Below are 10,083 nucleotides of genomic sequence, written 5' to 3'. Positions count from 1 at the left end.
GGGGGCAGCCCCTTGTTTACTGGCCGGGGCGCCGCCGCCAGCCCGGCCTGCGCTGGAAGGGGCCGCCGGGCCGGGGCCGACACCGCGGGCAGGGAGGGGCCCGGCGCTATAAAGGGGCTCCGCGGGGGCTCCACCGGCGATGCTCGGCCGGGCCCGGCCCCCGCGCCCGCCCCGCGGGCTCTGATTCGCGCCGGGCGGCGGCGGCCGCGGCAGCGGCGCGGGATGGGACCGAGAGCGGCGGCGGCGGCGGCGGCGCTGGCCGTGGCCGTGGTGCTGGGAGCCTGGTGCGGCCGCGGCCGCGGCGAGAGTGAGTCGGGGCCCGGCCGGGAGGGTTGGGGGGCGGCGGCGGCGGCGGCGGCGGGGAGGGCCCGGCCCGGCCCCGCCGTGCCCTTTGTACCTGCGCGGGGCCCGCGGGCAGCGCGGCCGCGGCCCGGAGCGCTCCCGGGTCACCTTCACCCCCGGCCTGGGGAGGGCCCGGCGGCGGCCGAGATTGGAGGGAGGGCAGCGGCTGCTCCGGCGCGTCCCGGCCCGCGGGGCCCCGCGCGGGCGGGCGCTGGGCCGGGGTCAGCGGGGGCCGCGCCCGGGGCAGGCGCGGGGAAGGGCACGGGCCCCTCTCGGTGCCGCTCCCCGGCTCCTTCCGTGGGCACTTGCCCCGTCCCTTCCCCGGTTCCTCCCCGCGTCCCCTGCCCAGTCCCCTCCCCGGGCCCTGACAGGGTCTGTTCCTCGGTTCCCTCCCCGGTCCCTTTCTCGGACCCCTCTCCGACCCCTTCCCTGGGTCCCCTCCCTCGATTCACTCCCCGGTCCTTTCCCCGATTCTTTACCGTGTCCCTTTCTCCCGTGCCCCTTTCCCAGGTCCTGTCCCATGTCCCTTTCCCTGGTTCCTTTCCCGTGTCACTTTCCCAGTTCCTTTCCCGTGTCCCTTCCTGGCTGCTCTCCCCAGTCCCTTTCTCGGTCCCTTCTCGGGTCCCTTCCCTGATCCCTTCCCCGGTGCCCTCCCCAGCCCTGTGCCCCCGCCGCTCCTCGGCTGCCTCAGAACCGGCTCCGGTTTCAGGAGGGTTTAGTGTGGCCAGACGCGGAGGTTTTGTCTTTAACCACTTTTAGGTAGTGTGCCAAATCCACAGGTATTAAGATGGGAGAGCTCCGGGGGGAGGCTCTGTGTGTACACAGGGGCTTGTAAAATACAAGACAGGGGAATAAAGATGTTGTGTTGGAGGTCACAAGCTTGTTAAACCCACAGCTGGCTCGAGGTTAAGCCTTACGAGCTGTTTTGATGGGCTACGTTAAATAAACTTGCTCAGGAAATCCTTTTAATGAGAGGTTCTTTAATTTAGGTGATTCTTACAATTTTTTTGACAAAAGGAAAATATTTATTTAAAGACAGCTAACTGGATCCGTGGGTCATGTCTCCCATAGAAAATCTACCTGTTGGCTTTCCCATCAGAAAAGGCAAGAGCAAGAGAATCAGTTCAAGTACAAACAACACAGTGATGGACATTATTGGGATATGTATGGGATTCAGATAATAAAGCAGCATGTTCCTGTAAGGCAACCTCTTTTTCCAGTGATAGGACAAGTCATATATTTCAAAAATAACCCAGTTTCTTCCCTGAGGCGTTTGAAACCTCACAAGAGGCCGGTGACACTGTGTTACCTTGGGAGGGTCAGCCCCAGCTGCTGTGGGCAAACCTGCCCTCCTCCAGCAGAGATGGAAAAGGCAGTTGACATATAGCACTAATAATAAATAAATACGTGTGCAACTGGAGTCCAGCAGTTCCTAATTTGAAAACACTATTATTATTACTGCCACAGCACGGCCTGTGATTTGGTTATTTATTTAAATCATATTTGCTTTTTGGGGTTCAAGCGTGTTTATGTTCTAAACTCCCTGATCTTTGCTGTGTTACAGCGTGGTAGGAAAATGTACTCTTGAGTTCATGGATGGAGGAGCAGGGGCACAAGACAGCAAAGCAAAGCGTGGGCTAGAAGATTTCCGTGTCATTTTTACCATGCAAATACTTGATGAGGTATCCTACAGACAGGGTTCTGATGATTGAACCTGATTTGAAAGGTTTTGTGGTGTTTGATTCCATTTTCCGGCTCAGTTTTCTGGGAATGGTGAGGTCACGGAGCAGCGCGGTGGGGACGGAAAGCAGAAACAAAAAACCAGGGGGGGAAATGCGCGTACGAGCGCTGCGTGAGCAAACAAGTTGTTCCCCGAGCAACGGGGCTGATGGAGGCAGCTTTCTTGGAGATCTGTGCCCTGTGTTCCCACAGAAAACCTCTCCAGGGACAAAACTCCCCCCATCCGTGGTTTTCCCTTGTGCTCTGTGAATTCCTCTCCCCTCTGGTGCCTTGAGGCAGAGCTGGGGGCAAGCAGCAGGTGGCTGGAGGTGGTTGAGTAGAAAAATGGGGTGAATGGTAAAAGTTCACATTGACATCCAGATTATGACTTTCTCCTCCTCAATCCATCCCCTTTTCCTAAATATTTTAGGAATACTTCAAGTGAAAACACAATATTCATACTAACCACTCTTCCTCTCCTACATGTGGTTAAGGGTAGTTGTTGAGTTCAGGAATTACTGACAGGAGAGGAAGAAAGGGTTAAGGAAAGAAGGCCTGACTTGTGCATAAAATGAAGATCCATATATCTCGTTTTGGGAAGAAAGACAGTTTTGTGTATTTTTTTTTTAATGACTGTGTAAACATAATGCAACTTCTTGAAATAAATCTCGCACATGACTCATGCCTGTCAGTTCATTAGCTCTGGTATTTGGGGTGGGATTTACCTCACCTAGTTTTAGGCATCTGCTAATGGAGCAGCTTCCTTTGGGCTCCTTTTCTGGTTAATAGAAAACTGATCAATGCAGTCATGGATGTTTGGAATGCTCTTCCTCCCCTCCTGAACTCTTCCCCTAAATTTGGGAGCTGCACGTGTGCTCCAGTACCTGCTGCTGATCTGAGTTGGGAATGCAGTTAAGAGATCTCTGTCTAAATCATCCTGTGGGACAAATTTCCCTGTGAATTGCTGTAGTAACACACTTCTAAAATAGGTTACTTCTTAGTTAGTATCATATCTGGCTGATACAGATATTTTTGTGCTCATAAACTCATTAAGAAACTGTTCCCTTGTCCCACCTCAAGCCTGTGTTAGAGACTCAGTCTAGAATGAATTTTTTATGAAAATAAAAGTAGAAATAAAGGAGAGAAAAGTAGGAGAATAAAGTAGGAAAAGTGAGTGCAGAAGGGCAGGGCTGTACCAAACCCAGCGTGTCCTGTCCCTTTTTTGGGGACAGGCAGCACAGTGGCTGTCCCTGAACATTGTAAAACCCCAGAGCTTTCTGGAGGTCATTTTTGGGGTGAGTGCCTTGTGGAATATCAGTGGTGTTGGTATGGGCGAGGTGTAGAACCTGTTCCTGCTGCCTTTGGAGCAGGGAGGATCCTCAGCAGTGTCAGCCCCAGCACAGACCCCGAGTTACCCCAAGGTTGCTGTCCCTGGTTATCTCTGCGTGGAAACGGGGCAGGACAAGTCCTGTTTGCAGTTCGGGTCCTGAACCAAATGAGGGGAGCACAAACACAGCCCAAACCAGGCTTTGAAGGGCACGCTTTGAGGGGTTTGCCCTTGGTTTGGGTGGTGAGAAGCTTCACTCATTTCTTTTTAGATTCACCTTTAGCCAGCCTTTGTTCCTTAACACATCTTTTCAGAATATTTGGAGTTGTTAGCCTTTGGTCACCTTTTCTGTGAGGAATCTGTGTCAGGATGGGGAGAGAGGGAGGTTTGGACCCTGTGGGGGTGCTCAGATGGTTGAGTTTTGTGGAGATTGGAAGATCTTTGAGGAAGATCTTTGAGCAGGTTTTGGGCTGTTTGGAGCAGGAGCAGCATGGTTCATGTTAGTGGTGATGTCCAGAAGCTTGAAAGGTCCAGGAGCAGAGTGATTTAATTTGGTTTTGAGGCAGGCAGTGTATCAGGCACCTGAGATATTCCCTGAGGTTTACAGGGGCTCATTTTGGAGTCCATATCCAGTTTGCTCAGTTCCAGGTACATGAGGTGCAGAACTGAAGAAGAAAAAAAATCCATATTTCACAATTAGATGGTTTTTATGTGTATTAAACAATTGCTGCAGGCTAGCAGCTGTCACACAGTCCTTCCCTCTAACCTGGTACCAAGATGTTTTCCTGTCTCAGCAGTTAATCCCAAACATCCAAAAAAGTACAAGAAATCCCCAAAATCACGGAAAATCCCAAGAAAGTCCTTTTCCCAGTTCCCTAAAGCCACTTCTAAAAATCAGCTTTATGTAGAACTGCAATGCTTTTGACCCAACCCAAGCAAGTGTAATTTTTATTTTTTTGCAATAGTTTGTTTATTCAGTAGGCAGCAAAGACTACAAAAAAAAAAAAAAATCAGAATTAACCAATAGTTACCTCAAATGGTTTGTGATCCTTCTGTGCCAGATTCCCCTGATCTTGATTGTTAAAGGCCAGAGCTGTGAAGCAGTGAATCATTAAGGTTTGCTATCCACATGATTTACTATAAACAAGGTTTAAGTTCCAGCTATTCCCCTGGTTAGACTCTATCTTGAAAACTTAACCTCTGGCATCAGATCTGGTTTCTTCATTCAGGACTTGAAGGTTGTTACCAAACCAGTTTGTCCGAGAGGCTTTGGCATCTTGGGATTTGTTTGTTTGTTTGTTTTTTGAAGAGCGTGGCTTCAGCTTGGTTTTCTGGGGGGGGGGCTGGTGGAACATGTGTAGGATGATTTAGTAATTTATTTTTTTTATTTTGAGTGAGTAGCTTGGTAGCAGGGATGGAGCTGTGCTTCCTCTGGCAGCTCAGAGCTGTGCTGCTGTTTCTGCTGAAATTCAGGAATTTATGTCTAGTGGGGGTTTTGCACAGGAGCAGCTTTGGGCCTACTACTGGAGAATCAATTTGTGATTTTTTTTTTTTTATTTCCCTGAAAGCTGATTTATGTGTTTTTTTTGAAACCAGGTTGTCTGTGTTATAATTGATGGCTCAACTTTGCTCTCCTTCTTCTGGGATCAAACCTGCCTTGCCTTCCTACTGAATGGTTGATTAATTCCCCTGTCCTTGCAGAAGAAATACTATCAAGAGAAGCTGTGGAAAAACACTTATTGCTTTGCTTAAAACTGCTTCTTGTTGTCTTGGTAACAATAAATTTATGGGGTGACTTAAGCTGCTACTGCATGAACAGGAGATATAAACTGCTGAAAATTCAAAGGCATGAAAAGATGGAGAAACCTCCAAGTAAAAAGCCCATTTTGTTTCAGATGTTCTTAATTCCTTATTATTCTCTTTGATCTTTGAGGTGTTAAAAAGAAGGAGCTAAGATACCAATTATCACTTAAAAGCTAAACTGAAGTAGAACCTGAAAAATAATTAAATGTGATTTTTCTCTAAATGTGGGGAAAAGCAGCTGATGAACCATGGCTGTTGTACTTCCAGCTCTGCTAGATCTGTATTTTTATTTCTTCAAAAGCTTCACTCATTTCTTTTTAGATTCACCTTTAGCCAACCTTTGTTCCTTAACACATCTTTTCAGAATATTTGGAGTTGTTAGCCTTTGGTCACCTTTTCTGTGAGGAATCTGTGTCAGGATGGGGAGAGCTGGGAGAGAGGGAGGTTTGGACCCTGTGGGGGTGCTCAGATGGTTGAGTTTTGTGGAAATTGGAAGATCTTTGAGGAAGATCTTTGAGCAGGTTTTGGGCTGTTTGGAGCAGGAGCAGCATGGCTCATGTTAGTGGTGATGTCCAGAAGCTTGAAAGGTCCAGGAGCAGAGTGATTTAATGTGGTTTGGAGTTTTTGAGGAGAGGGATGAGAGCTGGGAACTCCAGGGCTGCAGCGACCAGGAGTGGCAGGACGCAGGGAATGGTTTCCACTGAAAAAAAAAATGAAATTTAGATGCGATATTGGGCAGGAATTGTTCCCTGGCAGTGCCCAAGGCCAGGCTGGGCAGGGCTTGGAGCACCTGGGACAGTGGGAGGTGTCCCTGCCATGGCAGGGGTGGCACTGGATGGGCTTTGAGGTCCTTCCCAACCCAACCCAAACCATTCTGGCATTCAGATCGTCCTCTCAGAATCCTTGCTGCCTGTGGATCTGTTCCTCTGCCAGGCAGGACCTTGAATTTCCTCAGTGCTGGGCACCCACCATGGGTGGCTCCTCCACACCGAGTTCCTTAACTCTGTTCCTGCACAAAAGGAAGATTTCCACAGCCTGGAAAAGCAGCCACAGCACTGTTGTTCTTAAGTGGGGCAGGGAAGACACTGGCCCAGCTGTAAACAAAGGAGAGAATCCTTTGAGTGGGTGCAGTCTTCAAAAAGGAAAAATTCAGGAAGGATCCACCTGGATTTGAACATTATGGCTCTTTCCTCTTTGAACACTGGCTCTTTCCTCTTTGTGTCACTATATGTAAAGCTCACCAGCTACAAAACCACCACATCACAGCTCCAAGGGATCACCCAGCCTTACAAAACTGATGTGGACACAGGCATTTCACAGCAAGGATTGTCTGACTCCTGCTGGGGTTTAAAACCAAATTCTACGGTGTGGTTGATGTTTTTATGAAGTCGTTTTCAAAAGCCAGGCAGTGAGGAATGGGCTTTTCCTGGCCATCCCTCAGTGCAGGTGCTCCCAGCCCTGCTCAGGGTGCCCTGGGCAGGGGCTCTGTGGGTGCAGGGTTTGTGTCCAGCCCCTGTGAGTCACCTCATTCTGCCCAAAACGATGAAAGACACAGGCAATTCATGCATCCCTTCAGCCACAGCCACAGCCTGCAGCTCTGACTCTCACAAGTAATTCCTGGTCTGTATTTTTTGACCTTTCCTTTCCCTGTCCATTCCAGCAGGCAGTGCGTTATCCTGAGGTGGTGGGTACCACCCCAACACTGCTGTGCACCCCAAAATAATAATTATTAAAAAAAAAAAAAAGGAACCAAGATGTTGCATTTTAAATTTATCTGGTAATTTTAGCTGCGCTGGTGGCTTCAGTTGAATTCAGTCTTTCAGTTTCTTACGTGTCCCTCTGTTACTTCTCCTTTCACTGACCTGACCTGCCATGCACTTGCCTCTTTGGAAATACCAATGTTATTTATTGCAAATAAATATCCAGAGCGTTTAAGCTGAATCTGTTGCTCTCCCAGGTCTTTAATCCCAGGTTGGGATGTGCAGCAGTACATTTTGGGGCAGAGGATTGTTGCTGGCTGGTCATCAGGTTCCTTTTCCCACTTTTTCCAAGTACATCCTTAATCCTTGAGGCACCGTGTGCATTGGCTTTTTTCTTCCAGAAAGCAATTTATGAAATGACTTGGATATAGTGCCAAAAAATCCCATTGGGCAATAGCATTGCTGCAAATCCCATATTAGTATTGCCAATTTTTTTTTTCTTGCAGTCAGTGGAGCAAATTTTTGAATAATTATTAAGATATTTGCATAGAATTTGGTTTTAACCCTTGTGTTAAACCAGGAGGAGTCAGACAATCCTTGCTGTGGAATGTTTGTGTCCACATCAGTTTTGTAAGGCTGGGTGATGCCTTGGAGCTGTGATGTGGTGGTTTTATTGCTGGTGAACTTTACATATAGTGACACAAAGAGGAAACAGCCTGTGTTTTCTGTTCTTAAGTGGGGAGGGAAGACACTGAACCAGCTGCAGACAAAAGAGAGAATCCTTTGAGTGGATGCAGTCTTCAAAAAGGAAAAAAATCAGGAAGAATCCACCTGGATTTGAACATTATGGTCTGGTTGATGTTTCTATGAAGTTGGTTTCAAAGGGGTTGTCACAAAAGGGTTTTTGTTTTGTTTTGTTGTGCTGTAGAGGCGTGGGGCTGCAAATTTCCTTCTTGATTTCTTACCTGTGCTTAGAGTTGAGAAAATATTTCCCTATTCAAACTTTTTCCTTTTGCTGGTTCCTGGATTCCTATTATTGAGTTTACCTTCTAATTAATGCTTCATGCATTTGTTCACTTTGCCAGTTCTTTGGTTCCTGCTTCTATGAAATAAACTGCCCAGATAGCCAAGAGAGGGAGATTTGCACCCTTGTGAAAATAATCACCAAAAAAACCCCCAACACCTCATCTGAAAAGAATGCTCAGGGCAAAAATTACTAATGTAGTAAATTACTCCTGTCAGCAGAGTCTGGGCAGGAGCGTGGGCTGTGCTCCTGTGCATTTCCAGGTTTTTCTGCTCCCTTCCCAAGCTCTACCATCTCTGGCCATTATTCTTTCCTGTCTTCCCCTCCCTGCAACCATTCTAAATGCCTCCCTCTAATCCCCTGGCATGAGTTGCACAATCTGAGATGAGGTAGGTGTGTTGCTGGCTGCTACCTGGAGAAAACAGCCCAGCCATCTCTTCCCTTTGTGATGTCCCAGCTCTGCAGTCGTGATAGAGGCAACAGGCAGGCACTCAAGATGGCAGAAAAAATGATGAAATCCTCTTGTTTTGTAACCTTATACCAGGGAATGTTCCCCACTGTGTATTTCTTAACGCTTGGAGCTTGAGGGCCACAAGTCCCCAGCGGTTGGACAGAACTGAGAGTTTGGGAAACTCCAACAATTTAATAAATGAATTCTCCTTTGCCTCCCAGTTTGCAGGAGCATGGACATCCGAAACAACCTGACCAGGCTGAACATGCTGGAGAACTGCACCGTGATCGAGGGCCACTTGCAGATCCTGCTGATGTTCAAAACCAAACCCGAGGATTTCCGCGAGCTCAGCTTCCCCAAGCTGACCATGATCACAGATTACCTGCTGCTGTTCCGTGTCTATGGCCTGGAGAGCCTGAAGGGCCTCTTCCCCAACCTCACTGTGATCAGAGGGACTCACCTGTTCTTCAACTACGCCCTGGTGATCTTTGAGATGGTTCACCTGAAGGAAATTGGCCTCTACAACCTGATGAACATCACCCGGGGCGCCGTGCGCATCGAGAAGAACAACGAGCTCTGCTACCTGTCCACCATCGACTGGTCCAGGATTTTGGATTCTGTAGAGGACAATTACATCGTGGCCAACAAGGATGACAAAGAGGAGTGTGGAGATGTGTGCCCAGGCACTGTGAAAGGGAAGAGCAACTGTCCCCCCACGGTGATAAATGGGATTTTCATCGAGCGCTGCTGGACGCACGATCGCTGCCAGAGAGGTGAGTGCATGCTGAGGGGTCACAGATGGGGCTTTGCTGTCAAATTTTGACCTGTCAGGACCTGTGAGGCCCTGGCACAGGGTGCCCAGAGCAGCTGGGGCTGCCCCTGGATCCCTGGCAGTGCCCAAGGCTGGGTTGGACAGGGTTTGGAGCAGCCTGGGATGATGGAAGGTGTCTCACCATGGCAGGGTGGCACTGGATGAGCTTTGGTGTCTCTTCCAACCCAAACCACTTTGGGGTTCTTGGAGGCCTGACAGGTGCCTCCTGACCTGTAAGCACAGATTGGGCTGAAAATTGACCTTAAATTTTCAGCAGGGCTGAAAATTGACCTTAAAAGAGGAAGAGAAAACCTTTGGGATGGGTTTGAGCAATTCTTCCCCCTGTGTTTGTAAGGCATCCAGAATTCTGTGTTTGGTTCTCCTGCAGAGTCAGGAGCTGCCCAGAACTCACCATTTTAATGGATGTGAGAGTCTTGGATAACACTTGGTACTCTGAGTGTCTTTATTGAGGTTTGGGGAGGGAATGAAAGTCCAGACTGACTGAGAGGCTGCAGCAGGTGGAAGCACAACAATGGGGAAAAGTCTCAGTGGAATAAACTCCATTCTGGAAAGGTGCAATTCCATCTTTACCAAAACCTTCCTGCCATAAAAAGGTGCAAGATGTGGGGATGAGTGAGCAGAATTTGCACAGAGAAGAAGCTGGAGTCAGACCTGAAAGAGAAGAGAGGACCTGGGTGGGGTAGAGGGTGAAATAACAGAGCTTTGAGCCCAGGGCAGAAGCTGTGTTCAGAAAGCTCACTGCTGTTGCCACCCCAAATCTATTGGAGTTGCTTTTAATTTCATACAGATTTGTTTTTTTCCAAACTTGGAACTGACCTTAAGCTTAGCTTTAATTATATATTGGCTTTGATTTATGTTCAATCTGACTTGACAGGGAGCAAAGTG

At 48.5% G+C, this 10,083-nt stretch overlaps 1 protein-coding gene across 1 annotated transcript in view; it reads left to right on the top strand.

Annotated features, from left to right (window-relative positions):
* Positions 1 to 207: 207 nt before the first annotated feature.
* The window catches only part of INSR (insulin receptor), a 62,714-nt gene continuing 52,838 nt past the window's right edge, over positions 208 to 10,083 (top strand). Inside the window, exons 1-2 of the mRNA XM_063160891.1 lie at positions 208 to 307; positions 8,588 to 9,139. Of these exons, the coding sequence (XP_063016961.1) occupies positions 223 to 307; positions 8,588 to 9,139 (637 nt within the window). The 5' untranslated portion in view covers positions 208 to 222. The remainder of the gene's footprint in view (positions 308 to 8,587; positions 9,140 to 10,083) is intronic.

Source organism: Melospiza melodia, chromosome 7 (assembly GCF_035770615.1).
Source record: "Melospiza melodia melodia isolate bMelMel2 chromosome 7, bMelMel2.pri, whole genome shotgun sequence".
NCBI classification, from domain to species: Eukaryota; Metazoa; Chordata; class Aves; order Passeriformes; family Passerellidae; genus Melospiza; species Melospiza melodia.
Note: the sequence above shows the minus strand (reverse complement) of the source record. Positions and strands in the feature narration are given on the sequence as shown.